Here is a 27,684-nt window from a genome sequence, read left to right as displayed (position 1 = left end):
GTCCGCAGAGACCGCTTACCTGATCTGCCTAATCGGGACAGGGCTAGGGCAGGGCATGCCTGTAGGGTTGTATTACGCACGTGATCCGCTCCTTTCTTGGCGCTGGAAAATTTTCAGGCGCACAGGCAGCGCGCAGCCAGCAACCAGTCAGTCCCATTCGCCTTTTCTCTCTCCCAGTCGCTCTTTGCCTTTGCTGCGTCTTGCCTGCCACTGCCAGCCCTGTCGGGTGCCCTCGCAGCTCTCCCCCACCAACTGACGTCCAGTGGCAGCGCCCACAGCTATTGCTTCCAAGTAACTGTCGCTCCCCGAAGTCCCTAAACCTTCGGCCCTGAAGCTGCTCCCCCTTCGTGGCCCGCCGGCCACTTGCCGTCACCACGTCGACCCTCACCTCCCCCGCAGTCTTTTTCTTTTCTCTTCCCCTCCGTTCACACCCTGCAGCTGGTTCTGCCTTTACCACCAGACTTGCACCCTGTGTCAGACAGACCCCCAAGTGTACCACTCTTCTCTTCTGTCGCACCTACGCCAGTAAAAAGAAAGGCAAGAAAATGGGTCCCAAGAAAGAGGCCGTGGTCGAGAAGGTCCTTCTGGGACGACCAGGAAACAACCTGAAAAGCGGTATCGTATGTGAGCAAAATAGCTTCCTTTCTTTATGTCTACCATCAAGTTTTCGATTTACTAGGCGGATACTTGATGGAAAATTTTTTTTCCATCTTGAACAAAGTCACTAACAAAAATTTTCAGGTCGGTCTTGCCAACGTCGGCAAGTCGACGCTTTTCCAAGCGATCACAAAATGCTCACTCGGTAACCCTGCCAACTTTCCGTATGCCACCATTGACCCGGAAGAGGCTCGTGTCATCGTCCCAGATGCGCGCTATGAATGGTTGTGTGAACAATATAAGCCCAAGTCGCGAGTTCCCGCCAACTTGACTGTCTATGATATTGCTGGTCTCACGCGCGGCGCGTCTACCGGTGCCGGGCTTGGTAACGCCTTTTTGTCCCATATTCGTGCCGTCGATGCCATCTTCCAAGTGGTCCGTTGTTTTGACGACGCCGAGATCATCCACGTTGAGGGTGACGTTGACCCTGTTCGTGATTTGAATATTATCAGCGAGGAACTGCGCCTCAAGGATATCGAATTCGTCGAGAAGGCATTAGAGAATCTTGCCAAGCAGACTAGGAGAGGAGGCCAAAGTCTGGAAATGAAGAAGTTGAAAGAGGAAGAAGCCACTGTCACCAAGATTCTTGAATGGTTGAAGGATGGCAAGGACGTCCGCAAGAACGACTGGTCGCCCAAGGAGGTACGTACGATCTTTCTGTTTCTTTCACCCAATCACTTTGCAAACATGAAACATACCATGATGAATAAGAGCAATTGCTCGAATATAACCCAGCTCGTCGAACACCTCGTTATTTAATCACGTTGAGGTTGTCTTGAGATAAAAACTTGTCTGAATTTGTTATTGTTCACACTGCACTTCACTATATACGCTTGCCATAGGCTATGCTCTGCAGAAGGCTAATTACGGAAACCAATTAGGTTGAGATTATCAACCCTCTCATGCTTCTCACCGCGAAACCCGTTGTCTATCTGGTGAACTTGAGCGAAAAAGACTACCTTCGCCAGAAGAACAAGCATCTGCCTAAGATTGCAGAATGGGTCAAGGAACACGCCACTGGCGATCCTATCATTCCCCTTTCCATCTGCTTTGAGGAAAGATTAACCCGGTTTGAAACCGACGCCGAGGTTGACGAAGAGTGCAAGAAGCTGGGAACCAAGTCGGCTCTACCAAAGGTCATTGTTACCATGCGTAACGCCTTGAACCTAGGCAGCTTTTTCACATGTGGTTCTGACGAAGTCCGACAATGGACCATCCGTAAAGGCACCAAGGCTCCTCAAGCCGCCGGTGTCATCCATACAGGTATGGCCCGAACTCCTCGAGGCTTTTGGAGATGTCAGCTGACGTACATGAATAGATTTCGAGAAGACGTTCATTCAGGCCGTTGTATTCAATTACAATACCCTGAAAGAATATGGTGATGAAGCCTCAGTCAAAGCTGCCGGGAAGATCATGACCAAGGGCAAAGACTACGTCGTCGAGGATGGTGATATTCTTCTCATCAAGGCGGGTGCTGCCAAGGGCTAAACGCCCCCTCCAAATGCTGGTAATTCATACCACAACCCTGAGTAGCTTCAGGAGACTGCTATTTAAAATATCGCGATGGCTTATGAAGCTGTGCCATTTCTTAGCGATGATGGATAGGAAATAGAATACCTACCATAATGAGTTTTCAATATATGCCGCATGCAAGAATTGAAAATGTATTATATGTAGAAAATAGATAATTTGAAGCATTGTCGAATATAATATAATCTAATCTGCACATCAATCGATGTCGCGGCCGCAAACCATTTGTTCTGCGCTTTTGCCTTCCCCGCGTCTAGAGTGTGTCGTCACATGCCCCTCCGTACTTTGAACCCTCAATACTCTCATACATTCCAATAAAAACACAGACATCTGGACTTGCCATCAGCCAGAGTTTTGTCTCGATACCTAATCACGATTCCAATTCGACGTTTATATATCTTGCGCCTTACTCAATTGGACACTTATCTACCCTTTACACCTACCCCGCGCTCGCTCTATCCGAGTGGAAAAACCCTGTACCAAAAGCAACCGAAACACCCATAAACTAAACACAAGAACCTGATAACCTACACGTATATATCCATTTACATTCAGCATCGGGGTTCTTTTCCATAAACCCTTCCAAAAAGATGTTCAAAAAAGAGCACGTTCACTCCCCTCCCTGTACACACTACTGGGTTGTCGACTAACCAAACCAACCACATGAACAGCATTCAACCAGGGTCACGATCCAAAGTCAAGTCCTCGGTGCAGCGTGCCCTTCGATCAAAATTCATTGAAACGTACCCCGGCTTCGAGCCGTATATCGATGAAATCCTCCCTAAGAAAGCTTCTTTGCAAGCTGTGAAGCTGTATGCATTTCGCCTCTTTCACTTTTTTCTTCTTGTGGCTCGTTTTCATTTTCGCATCAGGGCAAAGTGTTGTATCTTCTTAATTACTGACTACTGACTACTGTGTGGAAATAAATGAACAGACCAGATCGAAATACCCTCTACGCAATCGACACAACACCGTTATTCTACCAACCCTTCGACGGCCCTCCAATCCCGCATCTCAAACTCGTGCATTCCTTCCCTGACGCCATCCCCACAATCGGAATCGATCGAGGCGCTATTCGATTCGTGCTCTCTGGTGCTGCGTTGATGGCGCCGGGGTTGACGTCTGCTGGAGGTCGCTTACCGGCGAAAGAAGATGCTTTGGAGGCTGGGGATGTTGTGGCGGTGACGGCCGAGGGTAAGGAGGAGGTGTGTTTGGTGGGGGTGTTGAAGATGGGGACGGAGGATATGAAGGAAAAGGGGAAAGGCGTGGTTATGGATGCAGGGCATTATCTAGGGGATGGACTGTGGAAGATGAATTTGGATTAGGTGTGGATATGTTCTTTTATAAAAAAAAAACAACAACAAAGAGATGGAGCCAAATTTACCATGTAGGCTGTCTCGGGGAGATAAGCCTCGGAGTAATCGATAATGTTTGGTCTTGGACATTGGATCGGTGCATTGTGAAGCTTGTCTATGTATATATGGCTATTAACGCTAAGTGTAGGGTTTAATTTACACTATGAAAATGTGTTATATATAGAAAAAGAAATACCCTAGAAGCGTCTTCAAACGTCATATCATGCTCTGGAGAATATCAAGCTGGAGGTAAGTCGTCTATTCCGCTGCTCCCACCGTCCGAAGCAGTCGTAACAGCTTCACCCTCGTCATCAGTCCGGGATGTGATGGGAGACAAATTGGAGGATGTTCCGGCACTAGTCACTGACGAGATATCACTTCCCTTCCGGTTACGGTGATGCTGTCGTCGTGGAGAAAGAGGAGAGGGTATAGTGGGAACGGGGAGAGTCAGCCCCAATCCCTTCATGTTTCGGCCGTTCACATCGTTACTGCCTGGTTTGTGTGCTGTTACGGCACGTCGAAGGCCAACTCGATCGATTGTTCGGCGCAGCATTTCTCCTGATCGATCAAGAGCTATTAAGAATCTAGCCAGTTCTGCGCAAAGATCCCAGTCGTTTTTCTGGGCTGCTAATCCTAGTAGACGCACCGCATGATCTTCGGTTCTAGCTTCGCTTTCTTCTTCCTCTTCGTCAAGGGCTTGAAGGACAAGTAAGTACCCGGCTGCAGTCTTCAGAGACTTGAGTCTTAATGCTTGTTCGAAAAGGTCCTTTGGCGGTGGAAGGTGAGCGAAGAGAGTGCGCCATGATCGAATTTCATTTTTTCGGGTGCATTGAACCACAATATCAAGGTATACATCTGTTGGGAGAGAAGCCTGTAAGAATGAAATCACGGACGGTAGTAACGGCTGTGACGTCTGGGTTGTGTTGTTTTGTGATTCGCCCCGGCTTGGGCCATCTACAGCATCGTCTAGGACATGATGCAGAAGAATTTCCATGGCGTGTGGGAAATATGACAGGTGTGAATAGTAATGAGACAATGAGAGAGCAGAGGGCATGTCCACATTTGAGAGACTATGTCGGAGGAAATAAGGAAGGAAAAGATGCGACTGTAAATTAGAAAATATTAGCACCACCACTCGGAAACGAGATCCTATTAACTTACGCGAATGGCAAATTTCAATATTGAGAAGGTGACATCTCGTCTCTGAATCATTTCAGACTCCACACCTAGTACAATTCCTTTGTTCAAAAGCACTGATAGTGGATAAAAGTCCACAGGCACAGCAAGCGGTTTCGGGACATCTTCACGTTGAAGAATCTCTTGTACATCACTCCAAGCGACAAGATCTCGTCCACTAAACAACCACAGCGAATCCCTGAGAGACAAATTACTCTGTGCAGCTTTTAGGACTATGTCAGCTGATGGGCTGGTTGGGTTCGGTTCCTCTGTCGGAGGTGAAAAGTTGAAAGACAACTGGTCACGCATCAGGACGTAATATTCTACATCCTGAGCAACTATTCGCATGTCGTATTTCAGATCTCCGGTGCTCGATAGTGACGGCTGTAGTAGGACAAGATTGCCATCCACGAGTAGCAAGACAGAAGCTACTTTGACATCCTGTGACGGATCTCCGTTACCTATTACGCATGTCAATATGAATACATATTAATGTCGGCTGAGCGATTCTAAACATACGCATCTGTTCTTCTGGCAAAATCCAGCTGATAGAACGAACTCTCGTGGGTGCTCGCACAATTCCATAAAATGCTATCTGCCCGACGGGAACTAGAGCCACGCCGCCATGCATAGAATTGATAACATAATGATAAAGTATATTGTCATATGTGTAAACAAGAAGGGAATCCTCCCCAGATGGACCAATGAATACGGCCGGGGAAGGAAGGTGCTCGGTATGGAGAATGTTATTGTTATCCAAAGATAACTCTCTTGAGTATAAGCGAAGCTAGAAAATATGTCAGTCTGGAAATTTTAGCCACGTATACAGTGAAGGTACCTCATATGAACCATTACTTTCGACAGCCGCGATTAGGATATGACCATACCAGCACATCCCACCTCTGACAGCGAACGAATTCTCTGCTTTGGAATCTTCAAACGTTTTCCAACGTCCACTACTAACACTGTAATGCGCCAAACCTCTTCGGCCAGCAATTGCAACATATCGTCCATCTTGCGATACAACACATGCACGTATGGGCCACTGGGCATGGAGATATGCCGGCGGATATTGTGCATGATGCCATAATGAATCTTTTCCAGAGATGGTCATGAGGTCTGGTAGATCATGGCCCCGGTATAGAATAATTTCAGTGCCTGTTTGTAAGAGCGCCCTGGCTAGATTAGCTGGAGAGTAGCATCCCGTTAAGGCACTACGCGCTGTTTCCAATAGCCATAGCCTGCGTTCATTTTTACACGATAGGACGATATCGGAGCCACCGCCTATCCAACATCCCATTGACACTCCGGTCAGCCAATCTTCGGCGTTATCTTTGGCCATAGTGCGATCAGCTGAGAAGCTACTGCCTCCTACTTTGCCAAAAACACTCCAATTCGCCCAGCCGCGTTCGTAACCAGCAAAAAAGCAATACCCATCTGGAGAGTAGCTCATGAAAGTTAGACTTCCAGTAGCTGTTAGTGAAGCCGGCGGCTGAAGTCTATGTGAGAGCACCACGTTTCCTACATAGTCTTTCGCTGTATAGACCAAAACTTCGCCATTGGCGCAACTAACCGCAAGCAGAGAGAATCTCGCGTTAACCGCTGCCTTGACTGCCACGTTATCATCGTTTGTAGGCGTATGGAAACAGTGACCTGCGAACAGTTTTGACGTCTCCTCCGACTCAGGAGGAAGCTCACTGTTTTTCCTCTGTACAGTATATGCACGTCCTTCACTAGTCACCCATATCAATAGACTCATAGCCCGATCATAAACCATTTCGGTGACGGTGACTTTCTTGGATACGTTCAGAATGCGACTTAGAAGTTCCGAGGTCGTTTGGCTCCCATTCTCATCCGGTGCCCATCGGATACATTGAATCGCAGCTGGTTTCAGGGTAGCGACGAGAAGTTCCTTATCCAGAGCCAATGCTTTCCCAATGCCCGATTCTACCATGATTGCCATTCGAAATCGCATGCTAACATCTTTAATATTATTAAACTCCTCGCTTCCAAAATGACGGGCAAGTTGTTGACGACGGTGCGGATTGGTGTGATCAAAATGTTGTTGGAAAACTCGGGTATTGGGGTCAGAAGCAATTGTATATGTGAGGAGATAGCCCTTCAGAGTCTGTACGACAAGAATTGTAGAATCGGGATGCAAAAGAAGGGAAACATTCGGGCCATATGTTTTCATCGAGGAGGCAGAGCGAGTGACAGCGGCTACGACAACAGCAGGCTAGGTTCACTTAGCGAAGAGTACATTCGGAAATGATAGAATTATACATACCTTCGTCTGCCAGATTGTCATAGACGATTCCGTCATTGTCGCAAACAGGTGTCCAGACCTAGAAGCACAAAGGCCAGCAATGGGCTCGTCGGCCCATGTCGTCGGCTTGGGACTCTCAGAGCCCCGCGCGACTTCGTCTTGCGGAGGCTCATCCTCAAAAAGCTCGCTGTCAGACTCTTTGTAGTCGGTCGATGGCGTTATGGGAATGCTAGGTCCATTGACCGCGTACACCCGGGGGACTCCATTCGGCCAGTACATGGCTCAGCGTGGGAAGGTCGCGTCACGGGAGTGGTAACAAACACCTCGAGACATTTCTCCCGAACGGAGATCGTGCCGAACCAGGGACGCACTACCAAGGATACAACCGTGCCATAGCCATAAGTACTCCTGGAAAACCGAATTTGCGTCATGAACAGGGGCGGTCAGGGTGGTTGTTGTTCGGCAGCTCCGCAGAGAGCAAGCCCGGTGGAATCACGTGTCGATAACTATCGGTCCCATAGGGGCCACCGAAGCGTCTAGACGGACGTCCCACCACCGTTCTTGCCTTAAAAGGAGCTCCCCGCATTTTCCGAGGCAGCCTTTTTACTTCCAGGAACACCAGATTGACCCTGCTTAATCCTGCGCATTATCATGGTGAGTACTGTTCTTGTATGTTTCGCCACTCGGACTAATATGGTTTCTAGGCGCCCACCGAATCCAAGAAGCGCTTGGCGCTCGCCATCATCGATTTCTTAGGATCTAGTTTAAAGGACGGTACCTTGACTGCGGAGGACGCCGACTCTATCGAGATCGCACAAAACTGTATCGCTGAGACGTTCAAGGTCGACCCAAGCGATACTGCTGCCGTACAAGATGCTCTAGGAGGCCAGTCGCTAGCGAGTATCTATAGTGTCTATGAGAAGCTCAAGAACAAGACGGCGGCCGGCTCTGCGGCTCCCAAACAGGAAGAGGCCAAACCAGCAGCAGCACCCAAGTCTAACGCCACCCCAGAGTCCGACAAATTGAAATCAGAGGGAAACGCTGCCATGGGCCGCAAGGAGTATGACGCAGCTGTCGATTTCTACACCCAAGCACTCGCAATTGCCCCGTCTAACCCGATCTACCTCTCTAACCGTGCAGCCGCCTACTCGGCCTCGGGCCAACATGCTAAAGCCGCCACTGATGCCGAACTCGCTGTGAATGTGGATGCGCAGTATGCTAGAGCTTGGAGTCGGCTGGGACTCGCACGCTACGAGCTGGGTGATGCCAAGGGTGCCGTTGAGGCCTACGAAAAGGGTATTGAAGCTGAAGGCAACGGCGGGAGCGATGCTATGAAGAGGGGACTGGAGACCTCACGTCGCAAGGTCGAAGAAATGAAGCGTGCGGAGTCTGCGCCTCCCGCCGAAGAAGTGGACACCGCCTCTGGAGCTTCTCGAGGGGCTCCAGGCGGAATGCCAGACCTTTCTTCCCTTGCTGGCATGTTCGGTGGCGGCGGTGCCGGTGGTGGTATGCCAGATTTAGGGTCACTCATGAGCAACCCCATGTTTGCGAGCATGGCCCAAAATCTGATGAGCAACCCTGAGATGCTTAACAGCGTTATGAGCAATCCTCGTCTCCGTGAGATGGCTGAGAACTTCGGTGGTGGAGGTGGTGGAGGCGGTATGCCCGACATGTCGTCCTTGATGAGCGATCCATCGATTGCCGAAATGTAAGCTTATTGATTATGAATTTTATGGCTGGCAGTTTAACTGACTATCCGATTTATCAGGGCGAGAAATATGATGGGTGGAGGCGGCGGAGCTGGCGGAGCTGGCGGAGCCGGTCGAGGAGCTGGAGGACAGTAATCAACCCGTGAAGTTGACCTGTACGATCTATGACTATAATTATCACTATCCAGACAGAACCCTCGCTTGAATCTATTCATAGCCGATAGATTATGACAGTTATCTTTTGGAGCATTATTATTCTTTGACAATATCAACATGGCCGTGGTGTTAGCAGATCAACATCAACCACTGAGGAAACTGTTTGGGTACGACAGCCATTCTCAATTGCATCAGTATCAAGGTATCCGGCATTGGCTACAATACATGCCGTAGCGGTTTGCTGAAAGCTGCTTTGGATAGTAGCATCGACTTGCCAGCTTGATATCTTTAGTTGTATGTCGATCAATCAACTGATACCAGTATGATTTCCCAGATCACTCCCTCTCGGCCCTTCAATTTTCAATCGTATTGAATACATGTATATAAGAGTAGTATTTACAGTGGGTGATCCCATCCGAGGCACCTCCCCAACTGTTTCAGAGGGAATAAAATACTATGCCACCACCAATAGAAAGCCAGGAGGTGGAAAAGATAAGTGGATGATTTTGTCAAACTTTTTCGCCCACAACAGCATGCCGAGCATAAAACGTACAAAATCAAGTCGATTGCCAGCGCCTGCTATGACCGCAAACGATGAGAGGAGATATTCGTTGGAAGAAGAAGTAGGAAAAAAATCATGCGAGGCACGCCCAAGGCGATCACGCTGGCATCTCACAATAGAAAAGTCGGGAGATAAAGTACAGGAAGTGAAGTAGTACTCAATGACAGCTTAATAAAACAAATACCTTGACACAATATACTCCATCCCGCCAGTGTCTAGTATGCACGATAAATATGGTACAATCAGATGATTAAAACAATAGCCTAGTCCGTAATGACCCTATTGAGGCCATCCAGAAAATTTCCTAGTTAATACCGTGACCGTATAAAGAAACATTAGATGTAGTCTCTTGCTGCTTTTTGTAATTCGATCATTCTCCAACCTCGGGTCTCCGGGTTGTTGACGTCTTCAGGAATCCTAGTAACGCCGATGGCGTATGTGACAAGCTGGACACGATCTTCCATGCCAGCAGCTAGCTCGTTGGTTTTAGCGTTGCGGTAAACATGAACTTCCTGAGTGCGGCAGGTGATCACAAAAACAGGAATATCGCCAGGATCCAGCATGCGGGCGTTGGCAATATCTACGCCTCGGATATCCAGAATGCGGCCATCTGACTTCAATCCGAGTGTGGTATACTGCTGCGCCAATGCAGAGTACACTGAGAATTGCGCATCTGAAAGCCAAAGCTTCAGAGTCTCAGCATCTCCTTTGACATATGCATCCAGAACTTCGGGTAAGATGTATTCGCGCATCTCCCGAAGAAATGGTTCCAGTTGGAAGCTGGGGTCCATCTCGCGGAATTTCTTGATAACTTTAGCGGTCTCGTTCTCGGCAAAAAACCCGGCAACTCGATCTGAAATGCTTCGGGCTGTTGAGATAAGAGGATTTTCGGATTCGTTATAGGTATCTTTAAGGGAGAAGAGCTTCTGCATCATGGGACTCGAGTCGCGGAAACCGCGCCAAGATTCTTTCCAGGCGGCATCTTTGTGCACTGTCAAATTCGTGCCGGCTCTACAATAAAGTAAGCATCACATCGAAGATATATGAAAAAAAAAGTATAGACTCACTCTGGATCTGCTTCCATCTTTTCGACCTTTGACCATCGGCCGGATTTTGCTTCGTTTTCCTCACGCAACTGTCGTTGACGTCGGCGTTCCTCCTTTTCTACCCATCCACCATACCGTGAGCTGCTGCCATCATCTATGGCATCCTTCACGCCCCCAACTGCCGTCTTGTAGGCTTCGGTTTCTCGCACAGGCCTGGTGACCTTTTCAATGCCTTTACCCGTTGCAGAGACTCCCTTGCGAACTCCTTTGACAACAGGTGTATTCCATGTCCAAGCCGCACTTTGCCCGATAGCCTTTCCGGTTGACTTCAAAGCGGTTGAGGTAGTCGATGTTGCAGTACTCGAAGCTGCTTCATAGGCAGCACGGGCACGCTTGACTGACTCACTTTCGGTGAATTGGTGTGCAGAGGATGCAAGTGCTTTGGTGGACTCTTCCCATTCCTTCGACTTTTTGAATTCGGATTGCAATGTTTCTGTAAAAACCTGCCAAGGAGTCTTATCTCCGTGAGGTGGAGGTGGAGGAGCATCTTTTTTCTCGCCCTCTTGAGACTCGGAGCCTTCTTCCTTCTGATCCCCTTCCTTTTTATTATCCTTCTCTGTATTGGGTTCAGATTCAGAGCCAGTCTCTTGGGTTTTCGCTTTCTCCTGACCCGGTTGTGACTGTGAGTTCTTTTTGTTCTTATTGTAGATTGGCGTAGAATGTAGGCCTCGTCTGAGGAGCAACGAGGACGAGAGAGGCAAGGCTGTAGGTGAAAGAGAAGCCCCTGAAGGATAACTGGTTTGTAGACCAGACTGAGCCTGGTTTAACAGCCTGTAGAGCGCAATGTTATGGCCATTCGGTCTTCGCGAAGCACGTAGAATTGCGGCTGTCCGCGTTGCGCTCGTCGAAGCGAATTTTGCGGTGGAAATCATCTTCGGCTCACCTCGGGGAGAATAGATAACACGAAAGACAGATAGCGCTGTCAGCTTTCCCCAGGCAAGCACAGCACAGCCCGGCCGAATGGAAAAATAAAAGGAAAGAAATGGTAGGGGAGGTGCTGGAAGAGCTGTTTGGCTTCGGAGCAGTGGCGGAGAAAATGTTCGTCCTAGAAGGCCCGATCAGCGCGCCAAGACCCGAAAATCCATTTGCTCACAGCAAAGACCGCCTTCCTTTCTGACGCCCTTCCACAGCAAGACGGTGCAAGAGCGTGGCCATCTTTCTGCATCTCTTCTGTTTTCAATTTCTTAATTCACAACTCCCTTCAGGTTCCCATTGAATTCAGCCAAGAAAATATTTCAACCTGCCTAGCTTCTCGAGTTGCGACGGCCTCGGCATTATCATTCACACCCGCCCACAAGACCAACCATGAAGGCAAGGTTATGGAATTCTTTAGAGCAAGCCATACCATGGGCGACTCGTGGCAAGTTCCAGTCATTATCGCGCTTTGAGTGTACCTCGAGCTTTTCAACCACATCTTCAACACGTGCACCACCGGCCACAGCGAAGGATGCCATGCGCCAGAAAGAAAATGATCTTCTGAGGCCAAGCCAAACAACAACCTCCAACTCGGCAGTGCAGTCAGAAGGCCTTAATGGTGTTCTTAGTATTATGAACTCTAGGTATCAAAACGCAGGGCAACGAGGAGCGAGCTACATCGATGGTTTGCGAAAGAGACAGGAGCAGCATTTCACTGCATACGGCAATCGTACTCCTCCTCACAACCTACATATCTACGCACATAAGCACAATACCTTAATCACACTCACACGACCAAACGGCGACCCCCTTATGTCCCTCGGGTGCGGCAACATAGGCTTCCGCAAATCCCATCGGGGCGGTTACGACCCAGCATTCCAGCTATCCTCGCATGTTCTCGCACAGATTCAGGAAAAAGGCTTTCTCCACGATATCAGCGGCATCACACTTGTGTTTCGTGGCTTCGGACATGGCCGCGAAGCCTTTACCAAAGTACTGCTGGGCAATGAAGGCCGCAATGTTCGACCGCTTGTTACTCGGGTTACAGACGCTACTAGGCTCAAGTTCGGTGGTACAAGAAGCAGAAACGTGCGCAGACTTGGTTAAAAGGAGGGAGTCAACACTGCTTAGAAAAAGAAGTGTGATAGCCCGCTCTTTTCCAAGCCGAAATAGAATGCGACAGTGGCAACTGCACGAGAATGGGTGATCGTATGAATATGGGTTCCAACACCTCAAATTTCTGTATATTATGTTTGGAGAATAAAGTAGTCGTGAAACTATTTATTGTTTGGGCGTGAATGATGATGCAGGGCCATCAACGTAGACAAAAGTTGAACCATGTAAAAATAATATGGGGGAGCTCTTCCTAGCGCGGACTAGCGTGACATGTGAACGCATGGCGGGTGTCGATAGGCATCATGAATATCAGCTTCCACCAGCATGGCTTCTTCCACGTCTAGCAGATTATATTAAGGCTGAAGCATCAGATAACGCCATATTCCAGATGATTATCACTTGTCTCAACTGAGCCATCTTTTTGTTTCAGCGTTCTTGCTGTCCTTCATCCTCCCCCCCTTTTATCCAGTCGCGTCTTGGTGCAGTCTGCTGCATTTGCGGGCACTTGGAAGCTCGCCGACCAGCCTTTTAATTGACGACTTAGGCACAGCTTCATAGCTTTCATGCTTTGTGCCTCGTTTATCCAATGCTCTTTGGATGCTCCCTTTAAATCCTTTTATCCGTGCCTTCTTTCGAAGCACTATACCTGGACAGTGCGTCCCGGTAGATAACCATGTATGCGCAACCTGGGTCCGAAGCCTCTCTCCATCTCTAACCATCTATAGGTTCTTCTAGTGCCTACCACCGAGTCCCTATTGGGATCGAGGGACCGAGAATCTGGCGCATTATACTCCGACATTGTTTCCTCCGAAGAGTTCCTTGGAAGTCATGTCCTGCGAATTCCCAGCTCGATCGGCTCCCTCAATTCCACCAATGTTCGCGACACCCGGACCAAAGCAAAACAAGTGTCAACCGCGAATGGCCGTACTGTGATAGTCAAGGATAATTCAGTATTTAGTAATAAGGGTGGGTTTTGGTACAACCGGGCCGCTTACGTTTCTAACATATATTTCTAGGCTTCAAGTCGCTCAATCAGGCTCATTTGCTTACTGATGTCCTCTACTATACTCCGAACAATGATAGCCACCCATGGCTTATATATTATATCTCAAAGCCACTGATCGGCTCCTTCGATGCAGGAAAAGTGGCTCCTGCAGTGCCTCCAGATACAGCTCTTGTAGCCAGTACTACGCCAGTCGAACCCGGTCCCGAGGATGCGTCGAACCCTCGCAAGCGCGATATAAAAACATTTGAGGAACTATTATCCCATTTCCCAATGATCTCACGGCAGATGCAACCGGGACTCGAACGATTGTTTCGCGAATTTGGTAAAGAGCTTGGAAAACCATTACCTCCACCCCCCTCACATTCGTCATCGTCATCCCCTGCTAAGGAGGACCTTCCGCTGTTTCATGATGACTCGTTACCTCCAGACCGACTTCCTTTCCATTCTGAGGAATTTTTTGAAGATGATGAAGATCTTATGCGCCGCAGCTTAGAGACTGCGGTCACAGCAGGTATTGACCTCTTCCGCCTCGTGGACAAACAACAGCTTTCTCTTCTTGGTGCCACCACTGATTTGACTGGACCTCTGGTGGAGCGACTTATTGAGCGCTATATTGTCCAGCAAGTTCATGAAAAACTATTATTTCCCAGACTTTGCAGCTTTCGTCGGTCTGAGGATACCGAGCTTGATACGAGGATTCGACAAATGGAAAATATCGACGTTTCACAAGTTGGCATAACTATTGAAGGAGGATTTCGCGGCAAGCATGAATTAATAAATCGCCTTAGTAGGGGCGTAGAAGAGTTTCGGAGAATGAACAGTGCAACTTGTCCACAAGACATGTTAGATGTTCTATTGGCTACTATCAAAACAGTCACGGGTTCTGGGGCGACAGAACAAGGGGCTGAAGCATCTGAGAAAACCTGGATGCCTGCTTTGACAGTCAATGCGGATATTCTTGTTTCACTGCTGCTAGTTGTGGTCATCAGATCTCAGGTGCATCGCCTCCAAGCAAGACTTCTTTACATGCAACACTTTATATTTGTGGATGATGTCGAGAGCGGCGAAATGGGCTACGCGTTGAGCACATTTGAAGCCGTGCTATCCTATCTCGTGACGGATTCTGCTCCGCTCCGCAGAGCCAGCATGCGTAACAAACGCCTGTGGCAGGCAACGAAAGCAGGCAACGTCAGAGAAATGAAGACCATAATGGAGCCCGATGGAGATGATGAATATAGCATCAATGAGGCAACGTCCGCCATTCATCTCACATCGGAAGTGGACAACAGCGACGCAGTTCAATCCGAGCAACAATCAATTAGATTTGCTTCTTTCAATGAAAGTTCAATGGAATCGCCGATAGCATCACAGTTAGGCGATGAATCATTAGACCCTCCTCCATTGTCTCATGTATTTCCATTCCAAACATGGGCCGGTCTTCCAGCCTCTGAAACTATGCCACGGACCCGCAAAAGGGTGTCAATGGATGTAAGCAGCTTATCAGGCTCATCAGCTGTCTCCTTACTATCCAGAACAACTACTCTTACATCAACCCTGAGCGGGCTTGAGGGCGATACCTCAATAGAGACATTAAGCCGAACCCAAGATCCTGCTGGAGACTCAGTACCAATGATGGCTGTGGAAAACCGCCAACCCAAAGCTTTGAAATATCTTCTCGACCTCCAAGACTACTACCCTTTGGAACTCATTCTGGAAGACATCAACCGTGACGGAACCACACTTCTGAGTGCAGCTGTTCAGCATGCTCACAAGGAAGCCGTCGAAATAATCATTAACTTTCTCTTCTCAGAGGCAGACCAGCCTACAATCGTGGGATATCTAGAGAAAGCAGATATTCGAGGACGTACAGTTGCACACTATTTGTTCAGTGCCCCTTATTTAATGGCAAGATTGGGCAACCTTTTACCATGGCAAAAGAAGGACAAACATGGCCAGACTCCTCTTTTCGCGATATGCAGGTCATATGATCACCCAAATTATCAAGCCATGGTGAATGAAGCCTTGACTGTTGCACAACAGGCACAGGGTGATGGAAAACCTTTACGGCTAGAGGATCACGTTGATTTGAAGGGTAATACGCTTCTGCATATCGTTAGCGATCCCTTGATTACAATACGAATTCTCTCGGAAACCGACTGTGACCCAAATGCCACGAACGAGAAGAAATTCACACCACTAATGATGGCTAGCAAATATGGCCGTGTAGATCAGATGCGCAAGCTGCTGGCAGACCCGAGAGTGGACATACATATCAAGGAAAACCGCGGCCTGACAGCTATTGAACTTGCCAAAGATGACGAAGTCCGGAATAAAATCGATGATCTGATCTTACTCCTGAACCCACCATCTAGCCCGCACGATGTTACTAGTCGAATAACCACTGTCGTTCGCTCGTACTTTGTGGAAGATGCGACGGTACGCTTCATTTTGAAGTCAGGTGCTCCGGTTCTAAGTAGCGATGCAACTAATGGAACATCTCGGCCTACTACAACTACTTACAGTATAACCACATGCCGCCGTTCATTTGCTGATTTTGAAAATTTAGCTAAATGTCTCGCGGTGGAGCATCCAGCTTCATATATCCCGCTTCTATCTGAGGTTCGAAACCCGTTTCAAGTCCATTCAAAACCATCTCGAGCTGTTCTCCATGATACGCAAGATCGACTTGACGAGTTCTTGAAAGTGCTGCTTGCGCATCCAACCTTTTCGACGCATGAGATGCTTTGGGAATTCTTCCTTGTACCTGAACTCCAGCCTGACATGATGGTCGATCGATCCCAACGTAAAGCGTCGGTATTGTACGAGTCCATATATGATGACTATGACCCAATAAGCCCCGAGGGCATACGGGACACGGAGCAATTTGTATCTCAAGCTCAGGATATTGTTCGAGCTGCTCATGCCAACACTCGGAGCGTCATCAGGCGAGGGCACTCGTTGCAACATGCGGCATTCGATTTCGGTGACGCTGCTATACTATGTTCATCTAGCCTTTCAACACTGAGAGCGCCAACTAATGCCTTGCCCACCTCGCATATCGACGCTTTTGCTCGGTATGCTGCAGCGGTAGCCACATCAACCTCAGATTCATCTCCTCTTCTCCAATTTCTCACAACTATCACCTCAATACAAAGTACGACCACGGCCATTTCGAATGCACTTTCTCGCCCCGGTAGACTCGTTGACATTCTCGCATCGACAAACCGTAATCTCTCGCGATCGAGATCATCACTCGTCTCATCGTCCTTACCCCGGAAATTCAATCTCAATCTTCCTGTGTTGGAAGAATCTCGGCAGAAAAATATACGAGATTTGGAACAGAAGATTAGTGAGTCTGAAGCTCAGGCCTCACGATTAGCCCGAGAAGTATCCTGGAACAAAGACATTGTGGTCGGTGAGCTTGCTGGATGGACATCTTGGCGTGAAAAGGTTGGACGAGATGCAATCCGTGCTTTCGTCAAGGCGACGGTGGTCCAAGAGAGGGAGCGCGGACGACGTCTAGAACGCTGCCTGCGAGCTATCAAGGAAGCGAATTCGTGACAAATACTACCATTTGATCAAGTGGTGGGTTCATGATTCGTCTCTCCCCTTCGTCTCTGTGTGTTTTTATAGATATGAATTCATTATAGATAATTTTGCATAATGTCTTCCCTGTCTCATATTAGATCATCCCAGGATCAAGAAACGTGTCTTGAACGGAAAATTAATCTTCACTTTAATCAGAGTCAATAATATCATTTACGCCTTGGTATATACAATGCTTCCGTACAGGAAGAGAAAAAGGACGTTAAGTTCTCCTCAAAGGATTTCTAAACACATCGCTAAAGACATCAAGTTACCAAAATGTGATTATACAGAGGTATGTCCCAACAACAAGTAAAATCAGATTCAGAAGTTACTCTCGACACGATATCTATGACGAATTCTGCGTTAACGGTATAGATTGGTCTCGTGCAGCTTGATGGCGATCCACACTAGTAATGTGTGTAACGTCTTCCACAGGGTGGTGCAGTTCTGTACTCTCCAGAGGAGGTGTCACGACAACCGGGATACTCGGATGCGATGATGCCTGGTCATCTATGGGCGAAATGTTGTCGTCGGTTTGACTTTCTCTCCTCCTCTCTATCGCAGGGCGAGGTTGCTCAGTGTTTATCGTATCCACCTGGTGCATCGGCACATACGTGTCGCCCCGTAACACATAAATCTGCTGCGACGATCTTCGCTGCGATTGATCTGTCTCTTCAACCACGGCGAACTGTAGTGACGACGCACGGCTTCTACTGAACATGATAGACTCGCGCTCCGATTGAAACGAGGCGCGTTTTGTCAGCGCTTCCTGGTCGTCGTCGAATGGACTGAGATGCTGTGATTGGACTTTGCTTTTCTTCCTTTGTCGAAGACTCTGGTACCAGCCGCGCCGCGTGATGCAGTTGTCGCTGCTGAAGAGATACATAACTAGAACGCCAGCAATGATGACGGCAAAAACCACGCCGATGACGATTCCTGCAATGGTGATCCCGTTGCTTTTGTCTGAGTCTCCAGAGTCGCGAGTGTGAATAGTCGATACTGTTCTCGAGACTACATCGGTCCAGGTAGGAGCCGCGAAGGCACAAGAAGAAGCTCCGAGCAAGAGCAACGCGGAAGTATACATTTTGAGGATGGATTGAGGGGCTAATGGAAGGTAGAAAGGAGAGTAAGGGTTGGGAAGGAAGTAAAAGTCGAGTCCAGCGCTTCAATACTAAGCAGAGGCGATATCAACGGCGATTCATTCAATGATCAGCAATAGATCTCCAGGATCTAGGTTTGTATGTAACTGGTCTATGGTACGGAAAACCTGCGCGAGTACTCTACGGTATTTTGGGATTCATCACATTTTATATTCAACCGACAACAAGAAGAACCTCGCATTATCCGATATCCGATGAGCCAATCTTAGAAAACTCACAAACACCGCCTCGTTTAGAATACTTCACTAGTATCTCAGCCTAGTAACCCGACTAGGGAACTAGTAACCTTATCCTTGGGAAGCACAGATAATATGGGACGAACCGAGTCAGGATCTCGTGGGCGCAGTCATACTAACTATCCCGTCATCCAGCCTTGCTGCGCTTTGAAGTCTGAAGGAGGCTAGGTGGCAAGTGCAAGTCTAATAGAGAGCAACTAACATAACGGTAGTGACTCCTCGGGCCAATAATAGACTCCCGGATGCGAGTTTGAAAGATGTGATCACGCTGGTAGTTTTAAAATCATCCATGGATTATTTCCAGCCTCGAAAGAGGCTCAGCCAGCCGTGAGGCTCTCGGCTAGTTGCTGGCTGTTCACTGAGCAATACGAACGGAACTTCAATATTAAAGGGTCAAATTGCGATCATCTGTTCCGGTTCGCCTAGCTTTTCGAGCCAAGCTCCAGACACTTCAACCCACAACATCGTTGCCGTGCTGGCAGGATAAAATTAAAAGACTGTTGGCGTGATTTAGTCTATGACCAGTCACGGCTCAGGACATATACGGTCTGCGTTTGTATTCGGGCTTTGCTCAGCCGCAGTCGACCTAACGCTGCGCCCTAGCCCTAATTCGCTGCTAGTTGGGCCCTGATTTCCTGACTGGCTCGTAATACGCCGATTGGGTCGACAAGATGTGTTGGGCCTGTTGGTTAGCTAATGCTTTGACGGCTGTTGGTTCTATCATTAGAAACCGCTATTTCTTGGAGTTCATCGCCGAATATCGACTCCTTCAATGACTGTAAAGAGCCCCTAGGCTGCTTTTGAATTTTGATCCCACGACCAGAAAGAAATAGATATTGTCTTTTTAGCTAAATAATCTTTATATCCTAATCGCTGTGGTGGTGATTAGCCACCTTATCTGTGATCCAACAATACCTCTATAAAGTGGATGTCGATATAAATTGTAGCTAGTCCAATAAAATTATATGGCCTTCACACACAGTATTTCAAATTCAATCTTATTGTGGTGATTCTTTAGAAGCGTAAGTTAATTTTATGTACTCAATCTCGTCGACTCAGTCGATCCGGAAATAAGCAATCAATCAACCCGCAGTCTAAGTCGAAATTAAAATATATAAGACAGGTTCCTTTCGTCGACTTACATATGTGCTTAGACCCGAAACCAGAGATAACCGCCAATTGGAATTCTTCCTTTACTCTTACATGTAGTTCAACGTATCACCAATACTGTTGTGGCCTCGAGCCATTGCTTAACCCGTTGACTGGTTCATGCTGTACAAAAGACCCATGGAGTTACAGTAATGTTTTCCTATGATCAAGTGTATTTTAAGAACAGCAACCTTGACCTGCTGCCAGGCTACGTACATGTAAAAGAAGACTTGGTAAATAGTCTAAGAAGCTACATTGAAATGCACAGATATTTAGTTCATTAAGAACAGTGAGATTGTGCTGTAATGGCGCATCACTCTGAAAATATTCGTTCAGGGTATGATCCTTCAGGTTGCTGTTCTAGTTACGACGCTGTGGTATGGTCGAGGTGGAACCGCCCAATATATGATGCCATGTATGATTGAAGCTGTCAGGGGCGCTATCCAATGTACCCAATGATATGAGTAGAAGTGTGTGCCAACCATAGCCCCAAAACACCTAGCAGGGTTTCCAGCTATATAAACCAAAGTCCCAATTATTAGCAAATAAATTGAAGAAGAAGAAAAGGCCGTGTTTACATACAGTAACCGCTATACCCAGTCACAGTAAAACCTGTCGCGAAGCTCGATATGCCAAGGATCAGTCCGACAAGGATGGGCCCGAGTGAAGGGCCATACACAGCTTTCTGTCGTGGGTCTAAGCCAATGCCAAACGCCAGAAAAACAGCTAGAAAGTCAACAGTGCACTCGATTGTAAAGGCACTGCCAATAGGTATAACATTTGGATCAAAGTTGCAGCCTGGAACAAAGAACTACAAAATAAGTTAGCTATCTTACAGTAACATTGATGGGATGCACTCGCTTACAGATCTGCTATTCAAACTTGCCCTCAAAAGGAAACCTGCAACGGACGCCCCAAGTAGTTGAAAACCGATGTACAAGACACTTCTGGGAAAGGTGGAGAGCCTAGCGAAAAAAGTTGCCATTGTAATCATAGGATTTAAATGACCGCCTGACAAAGGTCCAGTCGAAAAGATGAATAGTGAAAGAAGGATCCAATTCGCAAAACCTGCTACTAAACTCGGCACGAAAGGTCCGGATGAAAAGTCCCTATTTGATTTTAGTTGCATGTTAATACACCTCATATATCAATGGCTTCTGACTTCACTACACCTGACAAGCCGATGGCCATGAAGCAGCTGATATATACTAGAAGGCAAGTCCCTGTAGATGAAAGTCAGCGTGGCGTTTTAAACGACACAAGGCTGTCTCTGCATAAGGCCAACAAAGACAATGACGTACCCATAGCTTCTATAACTGCACTTTTCCATAAATTAAGCTGTAAGAATTGTATTAACGAGAATGAATCGCTCCATGAGAGCGACGACGCCGCATCGGGGACATTTTTTAACAGCTCGGCATACTCCGAATCATCCTTATCAACAGTGAACTCTTGATTTGCTCCTATACGGCCAGCGAATGGGGTTTGAACTGAGGTTGATGAGTTTGTATGCCGTCGAATCGCTGTGATTGCGTTGGCTGCGCGTATTCGACGAGTCGTCGATTTTTGATTTTCGACATCCATCGCCGTGGGCATAGCCACTCTAGGGCAAGATCAATAATATTTGACTAGTATATCAATATTTGAACAGGCCTAGTATTTCGTGGTTGGTGGAACGCTCTTTTCGAATGTTAGACTGCTGTACGACCTTGTCAATTGATTTAGGTTCAATTCTTTTCTTGGGGACCGGGTGGCGGCTGGAATGCTGTATATAGCTAGATTTTCCGGCGCCTTATGCTAGTCATGGATACGATTAGGAAGAACCCCTTTCATGTACATATGCACGCCTACGCTAAGCCAACATTGAATTTAGAATTCTGCTAGCACGGTCGGTAAATGAGAATTTATATGAAGCAAGATGCGCTTAAAAGAAGAACAAGGGAACCCGGAAAATTCTAACTTTTTTCAATATAGTGCGAATCACATGTACCAGTTAAAAAGACCCTTTATGAAATTCTAAAATGAAGGATATCATGAAATAAAAAGTGTAGTAATTGACAGTCCAATCAGTAAGTTACATGTAAGGGCTTATAAATCCCTAAGAATGCTTTATAAGCTGTGGTGATGTATGTTAACTAACTTAACTAGTTAACTTATAAATGTTAGTAAGAACTAAGAGCTTAGTCACATCTTTTTGGCCTAACTTAACTAACGCTAGTTAACCAATCATGAATTAATCTGTCTGTCGTCACGGTAGCTAGTATCATTATTTATGGTCTATATACACTGTTGCGGGTGTAAAATATTGCATATATTAATGGATCTATAATTGATACATAGTTTCTGGATGGGTATCGATATCTAAATAGAGGATATGACCTACAAGTATCGATTTCGACGGTAAAAGATGCAAAATATTCTAGTTACTAAGCAGCAGCCAAATCTCAAATGCCATGCAACGTCAGATTCAGAGGCTGTTAAACATGTCTGTTACATGTATGATGTCAACTGGGCTGTTATGTATTAACCCTAATTTTCGCGTATGATCAAAAAATGCCTGTTGACCACGATACATGCCAAGTGCACCATTGAGGTCTGCGCTGTTTTAAATCAACATTGATTAATATAAAGCCTTTTGCACATTCATCACCTTATCCATAGACAAATCAACAATAGACCTATTTAATATCAAAGGAAAATCCGCCCTCACCACCGGGGGCGGTCGTGGAATTGGGCGATCCATGACTATCGGGCTTGCAGAAGCAGGTGCTGATATTGTACTTCTCTTAGTTGCGTAAAGCCGTCCTCGTTTAATCCGACCTTCTCTAACAATTATTTCAAGAGCGGAATGTCTCTCAAACAGAAACTCAAAACCAAATCGAGAACCTCGGTCGCAAGTGCTTCATTTATGCAGCCGACCTTGAAATCAAGGACGAGGCTTCAAAAGTCATTCCTGAAATATTCTCCAGGCACAAGACTGACATTCTTGTAAACGCAGCTGGCATTCAGCGTCGGTTTGCGGCTGTGGACTATAGCCAAGAAACGTATGATGAGGTCATGCAGGTAAATATGGGCTCCACATTCAGACTTTGTCGTGAACTAGGCAAGCATTGGATTGCGAATAACATCAAAGGAGTTATAATAAACACAGCCAGCTTAGCTTCATTTCAAGGAGGAGTGATAATGCCAGGGTATGCTTAAGCAAAGGTGGAGTTGCCATGTTGACCAAGGCACTCTCCAACGAATGGGCGATTCATGGCATCCGTGTAAATGCTATTGCTCCAGGATAGATTAATAACTAGCCTTGATATTTTGGAGAGGGACTAATTTTAAACAGATAAATTGCTACGGATATGAATACAGACACAAGATCTGACCCGAATAATGATTATTACAAATCTATCATGGACCTAATTCCCAGTGGAAAATGGGGAGAGCCAGATGATTTCAAAGGAACAGTGGCCTTTCTTGCTAGCAAAGCTAGTTCATATATTACTGGACAGATTATTACTGTTAGTAACCTCCTTACCCTAAGTTTACCTTAATTAACAATTTCAGGTCGATGGCGGTTGGATGGCGAGGTAGACCTCTCGCCTCTTTCCTCTAATTGGAAAGTAGTTGCTGTAACTTTTTTTCAAATCGTTATGTATGCCTACGCATATCAGGCTCCCGAGCACAAATATGCTATTATTTGCATGGTGGAATCCGATATTTGATGATTCTATGAGAGTTGATGAGTGGGGAAAGTTGTTTCATTCTTCTAATTGCACCCATTATAATAAGAAATGAACTGCGTGCTTGACCACGCAAGATGCCGTATCTAAGTAAATGCATCAATTGAGTCTTTGGGCATGGAGGCTGCAAATCCTCAAAGCTATATAGAGGACGAAGTGTGTCTAGATATTCTATTAAGATTTCCGATGTGTTGAGACTATTTTCTATATTTTCTATATGTTCTATCTTTATGAGAACGATCGCGGAGAAGGCCTGGTGGCGTCTGATTGGGCTGCAGTGACATCACTCAACGACGTCATCTAGGCAACCCTATTGTTAAATATAAGAAAGGCATGCAGCTCTCAACCGTTGCTTCCTACACTCAAGAGAACAAGCAGAACACATTTACTACCGTCAACGCAACCAATCGCTACATCCAGAGTTTATCTAAAATGCCTCTTGTTGTCCCAGGAATAAACTCTTCCTTGACCGGAAACGAAAAGACCGACTGGGTCGAGAAGCTGCTCGGCAAGAAACTGACCGACTCTACGAATGATGAAATTGTACGATCTACTCACTCACTAGCGATTGCATCATTTTCCAAGACCCATGCACTGACCAGCTAATGCCACTATAACAGTCCTTCGCAAAGACCGATTTGCCGTCGAACCACCGCGTGGTGAAACCCAATGACATGACTACTGCCGACTATAAGCCTGATAGGTATGTGCATCTTCCAGTGCTGATTCTCGATCCCATTTCTGGATGACCTGACCTGCGCCTAGACTGAATATCCATGTGGATGACGACGGAACTGTACGGGATGTTCGGTATGGCTAAGGCGGACGAGAGACGAGATCATGAGCAATGACTGAATGAGCTCTCTCGGTTGATTTTCTTGATGAATTTTGTATTGGGTACATATAGTTATAGCTATTATTTAATGATAGGTAATGCCATATACTGCGAACACTGCGAAGTAGCGCACCAAGCGAAAGGCCCGTCACGTGCACACTAGCCGGATTCGGAAAATTCAAAACGTAGCGGCACGGGCAGCAGCCAATTAAAGGACGCCATCCGTTAAGCCCAGCCTCCTGGAAGCTCCTTCTCCCCACAGCCCAGCCCAGTCAGGCGTTGGTCTTCAGCCCTTGTTGCGGCCAAGCGGACATCACATCACCTACGACAACGCCTGCCTTCATCCACTGGGTTTTTTGACGACCCAGCACCTACGACCACCTACGACTCCAAGCAGCAGCCATGCAATTCGTCTTCGCCCGTCGTGGGCGCCGCGTCTTCCAGCGCTTGACCCTACACCAGACAGCTCCTCTCTCCACTCGTGCCTCCCCTGCCACAGGCCACCTCCGACGCGTGTCTCGCCTATCCAGCACTCGCACGCCCAGTGTAACCAAGGCCGTCAACTCACCAATTGCTATTCTTGCCAGCACAAACGCGTGGGCCAAGTCCTACGCTACAGCTGCCACCGGCCGCGGCCGCCCAAAGGCACATACTGGCAAAGCAACCGCAAAGAAGTCTGCAACCAACAAGACACAAAAGAAAAAGACTACGAAGAAGACCGCAAAGCCAGCGGCTAAGAAAGAGCTGACTCCCGAGCAGCTGGAAAAGAAGAAAGCTTCCAAACAGGCCGCCAAGCTAAAGGAAGAGATCAAGACACTCCTGGTAGCATCTTTGAAAGAGAATGAACCTAAGCTTGCTGGCGTAGCGCCCTGGAATCTGTTCGTCCAGCAGAAGCTTCGGGGTAACACATCTAGGGACTTAGCTGCGACTTTCCGTGAGATCTCTGCCGACTTTCAAAACTTGTCTTCAAGTGAACGCGAGGTTTGTGCTATTTCTTCCTGTTGGTTAATTGGGTTTGTTGGCTGATACATGTTTCTTTTCAACCCACAGGCACTCCAAGACCAAGCAGCCCAGAACAAACAGGCCAACGAGAGAGCTTATACTGCATGGGTGAACTCGCACACTCCTTTACAAATCAAAGAGGCCAATTATGCCCGCAAACGGTTGTTGGCTCTCACCGAGGATAGGCGATATCCCGTGAAGCTCCATCAGATTAAAGATGAGCGTCAAGTGAAGCGCCCTTTGAACACGTTCATCCTGTTTAGCACTGAGCGGGGGGAGAGCGGAGATCTCAAGCACATGTCAATCCAAGAAAAAGGCCGCCATGTCAAGGCTGAATTTGAAAACATGTCCGAGGAGGAGAAGCAGGTATGTACACCGCAAAGTTGTTCTGTTACTGGTAACTGATGTCAAAATAGAAATTCGTGACAAGGGCGCAACAGGACAGGGAACGTTATATCAGAGAATACCGTGAAGTCTACGGCCAAGATCCCGTGACTCTGAGAAAACCCGAGAAGGCGAGCCCATAAGAGTATACGTCATCGAATCAACGGCGCAGGTAATACTCACGCCGTTCATTTTGTGTTTTATTTCCTTCAAACGTTCCAATGATGTTTTGGTATGAATTTTCGCTTGCGAGCCTGTTGTTTATTGGGGTTCGCTGATATCCGGTCCTGCCTCTGTGTCACGTTTCCATTTGTTTTGTTCTGGGGAATTGTATTTGTAGCTTGGTCATGGTCCTGTAGCTGTCTGTGTATGGTGGTGTCTTTTATATCCTTGTATGCTATATGGAGCAATGGCTTGCGCGATCAGGAATATAGAACCTAATGTTGAGCCACTCACCCTTCTCTTCAACCTTTCCAACTTCTCTGAACATCTATATGCAAACGATTAAATCGCACCGAACTGAAGACAAGACCGCAAATTTTGATTGTAATTACCTGCATAACCAATTAACATTGTCTCGGGATATTTCTATCCTGCACTTATTCCTTTCCTCTCTTTTTTTCTCTATTTCAATTACACATGCAACATGGTGGCTGCACAGCACGATCGAGTAATGCAGTCATTCTGGCGGTGAAGCATCGAGACCCGCTTTGGTGACCCCCGATGGGTCTTCGTCTGCAAGGCGCCGGGCCATGATGGATATTAATAAACGTCTCAGGCTCAATTAATTTTATTTTGGGTTGTTTGTTTTTTCTTCTTCTTCGGAAGGTTAGGTAGGCATGCATCTGTGCCTCTTTTTGGTGGATTGCTTGCATGTTACTTCCGATGGTTATTGCAGAGGATACTGGGCACATGGTATTTCTTGCGGGGTAGTGGGTTCTTTCATGTTCAAAGAATAATTCTTTTTGTCGCTTTCAGTTTTTGTTCTTTTGTTTATATAGGGCTATTTATCAAGGGATAGGAATTGAATCAGAATTTGAATGCACTAGATAAAGGGTTTTATTGGCAGATAATGTATTCAAGTTGCTGCTATTAATAAAGGGTTTGTTTGACGTCTCCCAAAAAGAACGTGACGCATAAGGCTGCGAACCCACTCGGCTTGTCTCGCTGATGAGTTGGCCATATTGCTGGCAGAAAACTCAGTTTGAGAATTTGACGGTAACTAAAAGCAGTTCTTGGTTTTAGGATTTTATGCAGCTTCTGGTTACTCGTACGCACGGCGAGTGAACCTTCAATTGACGTGGAGCCAATCCTAGTCAATTCGCTGTTTATTTGCATGCAGAGTAGCAGTCTGGTAAGGGTTCTGTGCTGAATATTAGTAAATAATTAGTAGAACTTGGATATCGTAGCAGATTAGTCAAGTAGCTATCCGGTCCTTTCTCCCCACTGGCCATCGTAAGGATGGGTATAGGGAGCGGGTGAGTTGTTATCCAGGAACAGCCTGAGGATTGGTCTTTTCATCTGCCCAATACGGACTTCGCGGTGTGGTGGACAGCCCGTCAGACATCTAATCAGACCGGGCATCTGAGCTGAGGCTTTGACGATTTGCTGCCCATCCCTCCACCAGTCGCGCCGGTTTGCAATCTTGCATGATAATTACTAGTTAGTGGAAATTGGAATTCTGACTGGATCCGTTTTATATAAAAAAAGAATACAAAAAAAAGGCCGAGGAATCTCACAATTTAAAACAATGGTCAGCCGAAGTCATTGTCAATGCATCCAATGGCTATTTTTTCCTTCTTTCTTTCATTTCATCCGTTCCTCACTACCATTATGTTCTCTCTTATTCATCAGAATTTCATTGTTGACCGCATCAGCGGCGATTGTATCAACACATCCTATGAGAAGCTAGTGATATAAGATCGGAGGGGACAAAGCGGCCCCCTTGCCATTACGCTTGCCACCCACTCAAATCAATGTGATTTCCCTCCACAGGCGACGTTGCTTAGGGGGCCACTGCGGTCGTGATTAGCACGCGCAAC

The 27,684-nt window shown here is 47.0% G+C and overlaps 11 protein-coding genes across 11 annotated transcripts; 7 read left to right on the top strand and 4 right to left on the bottom strand.

The window, feature by feature from the left end:
- Positions 1–545: 545 nt before the first annotated feature.
- On the top strand, positions 546–3,512 carry BGW36DRAFT_419274 (P-loop containing nucleoside triphosphate hydrolase protein; the record flags this gene model as incomplete). Its single annotated transcript, XM_046219449.1, has 6 exons — positions 546–620; positions 742–1,299; positions 1,539–1,920; positions 1,976–2,128; positions 2,870–2,999; positions 3,122–3,512. The coding sequence occupies 6 exons, from the start codon at positions 546–548 to the stop codon at positions 3,510–3,512; spliced, it is 1,689 nt and encodes a 562-aa protein (XP_046069120.1).
- Positions 3,513–3,780: 268 nt separating this feature from the next.
- Positions 3,781–7,448, bottom strand: BGW36DRAFT_464409 (DUF1339 domain protein; the record flags this gene model as incomplete). The annotated part of the gene is made up of 5 exons (XM_046222250.1): positions 7,006–7,448; positions 5,557–6,954; positions 5,238–5,505; positions 4,704–5,179; positions 3,781–4,647 (listed from the first exon to the last, which is right to left on the bottom strand). The coding sequence occupies exons 1-5, from the start codon at positions 7,261–7,263 to the stop codon at positions 3,781–3,783; spliced, it is 3,267 nt and encodes a 1,088-aa protein (XP_046069119.1). The 5' UTR covers positions 7,264–7,448.
- Positions 7,449–7,532: 84 nt separating this feature from the next.
- On the top strand, positions 7,533–9,027 carry BGW36DRAFT_36826 (putative Hsc70 cochaperone). Its single transcript, XM_046214968.1, has 3 exons — positions 7,533–7,638; positions 7,689–8,692; positions 8,753–9,027. The coding sequence occupies exons 1-3, from the start codon at positions 7,636–7,638 to the stop codon at positions 8,826–8,828; spliced, it is 1,083 nt and encodes a 360-aa protein (XP_046069118.1). The 5' UTR covers positions 7,533–7,635; the 3' UTR covers positions 8,829–9,027.
- A 719-nt stretch (positions 9,028–9,746) lies between these two features.
- On the bottom strand, positions 9,747–11,389 carry BGW36DRAFT_301989 (putative mitochondrial inner membrane translocase subunit TIM44; the record flags this gene model as incomplete). Its single annotated transcript, XM_046211737.1, has 2 exons — positions 9,747–10,422; positions 10,479–11,389. 2 exons carry the CDS (start codon positions 11,387–11,389, stop codon positions 9,747–9,749), a joined length of 1,587 nt encoding a protein of 528 aa, XP_046069117.1.
- A 177-nt stretch (positions 11,390–11,566) lies between these two features.
- Positions 11,567–12,807, top strand: BGW36DRAFT_386187 (uncharacterized protein). Its single transcript, XM_046216994.1, has one exon. The coding sequence runs from the start codon at positions 11,823–11,825 to the stop codon at positions 12,537–12,539; it is 717 nt and encodes a 238-aa protein (XP_046069116.1). The 5' UTR covers positions 11,567–11,822; the 3' UTR covers positions 12,540–12,807.
- A 338-nt stretch (positions 12,808–13,145) lies between these two features.
- Positions 13,146–17,115, top strand: BGW36DRAFT_302460 (putative VPS9 domain protein; the record flags this gene model as incomplete). The annotated part of the gene is made up of 3 exons (XM_046211786.1): positions 13,146–13,223; positions 13,274–13,514; positions 13,565–17,115. The coding sequence occupies 3 exons, from the start codon at positions 13,146–13,148 to the stop codon at positions 17,113–17,115; spliced, it is 3,870 nt and encodes a 1,289-aa protein (XP_046069115.1).
- A 478-nt stretch (positions 17,116–17,593) lies between these two features.
- Positions 17,594–18,226, bottom strand: BGW36DRAFT_263037 (uncharacterized protein; the record flags this gene model as incomplete). Its single annotated transcript, XM_046210090.1, has 1 exon — positions 17,594–18,226. A coding segment is annotated over one exon (633 nt), but the record flags the coding sequence as incomplete, so codon positions are not given.
- Positions 18,227–19,838: 1,612 nt separating this feature from the next.
- On the bottom strand, positions 19,839–21,672 carry BGW36DRAFT_386183 (aquaporin-like protein). The gene is made up of 6 exons (XM_046216993.1): positions 21,539–21,672; positions 20,989–21,484; positions 20,850–20,910; positions 20,553–20,796; positions 20,270–20,498; positions 19,839–20,201 (listed from the first exon to the last, which is right to left on the bottom strand). Exons 2-6 carry the CDS (start codon positions 21,281–21,283, stop codon positions 20,035–20,037), a joined length of 996 nt encoding a protein of 331 aa, XP_046069113.1. The 5' UTR covers positions 21,284–21,484; positions 21,539–21,672; the 3' UTR covers positions 19,839–20,034.
- A 513-nt stretch (positions 21,673–22,185) lies between these two features.
- On the top strand, positions 22,186–23,388 carry BGW36DRAFT_437165 (uncharacterized protein; the record flags this gene model as incomplete). The annotated part of the gene is made up of 6 exons (XM_046221460.1): positions 22,186–22,207; positions 22,364–22,476; positions 22,532–22,864; positions 22,918–22,951; positions 23,051–23,199; positions 23,246–23,388. The coding sequence occupies 6 exons, from the start codon at positions 22,186–22,188 to the stop codon at positions 23,270–23,272; spliced, it is 678 nt and encodes a 225-aa protein (XP_046069112.1). The 3' UTR covers positions 23,273–23,388.
- A 465-nt stretch (positions 23,389–23,853) lies between these two features.
- BGW36DRAFT_399943 (uncharacterized protein) lies at positions 23,854–24,241 on the top strand (the record flags this gene model as incomplete). Its single annotated transcript, XM_046218582.1, has 3 exons — positions 23,854–23,964; positions 24,042–24,124; positions 24,187–24,241. The coding sequence occupies 3 exons, from the start codon at positions 23,854–23,856 to the stop codon at positions 24,239–24,241; spliced, it is 249 nt and encodes an 82-aa protein (XP_046069111.1).
- A 102-nt stretch (positions 24,242–24,343) lies between these two features.
- BGW36DRAFT_36740 (uncharacterized protein) lies at positions 24,344–25,934 on the top strand. Its single transcript, XM_046214856.1, has 3 exons — positions 24,344–25,237; positions 25,307–25,624; positions 25,675–25,934. The coding sequence occupies exons 1-3, from the start codon at positions 24,659–24,661 to the stop codon at positions 25,783–25,785; spliced, it is 1,008 nt and encodes a 335-aa protein (XP_046069110.1). The 5' UTR covers positions 24,344–24,658; the 3' UTR covers positions 25,786–25,934.
- The last annotated feature ends 1,750 nt before the right edge of the window (positions 25,935–27,684 follow it).

Source organism: Talaromyces proteolyticus (genome assembly GCF_021365285.1).
Source record: "Talaromyces proteolyticus strain PMI_201 chromosome Unknown BGW36scaffold_10, whole genome shotgun sequence".
NCBI classification, from domain to species: domain Eukaryota; kingdom Fungi; phylum Ascomycota; class Eurotiomycetes; order Eurotiales; family Trichocomaceae; genus Talaromyces; species Talaromyces proteolyticus.
This window is presented reverse-complemented; position numbering and strand designations above follow the sequence as displayed.

Coding starts and splice junctions, on each gene's coding strand:
- BGW36DRAFT_36826 (XM_046214968.1), top strand. Junction 8,693..8,752: donor GATCCATCGATTGCCGAAAT/GTAAGCTTATTG, acceptor CCGATTTATCAG/GGCGAGAAATATGATGGGTG.
- BGW36DRAFT_386187 (XM_046216994.1), top strand. CDS start 11,823: ATGAAGGCAAGGTTATGGAATTCTTTAGAGCAAGCCATACCATGGGCG.
- BGW36DRAFT_386183 (XM_046216993.1), bottom strand. CDS start 21,283: ATGCCCACGGCGATGGATGTCGAAAATCAAAAATCGACGACTCGTCGA. Junction 20,499..20,552: donor CAAGTTTGAATAGCAGATCT/GTAAGCGAGTGC, acceptor CTTATTTTGTAG/TTCTTTGTTCCAGGCTGCAA. Junction 20,202..20,269: donor GACTGGGTATAGCGGTTACT/GTATGTAAACAC, acceptor TGGTTTATATAG/CTGGAAACCCTGCTAGGTGT.
- BGW36DRAFT_36740 (XM_046214856.1), top strand. CDS start 24,659: ATGCAATTCGTCTTCGCCCGTCGTGGGCGCCGCGTCTTCCAGCGCTTG. Junction 25,238..25,306: donor TGTCTTCAAGTGAACGCGAG/GTTTGTGCTATT, acceptor TTCAACCCACAG/GCACTCCAAGACCAAGCAGC. Junction 25,625..25,674: donor TGTCCGAGGAGGAGAAGCAG/GTATGTACACCG, acceptor ATGTCAAAATAG/AAATTCGTGACAAGGGCGCA.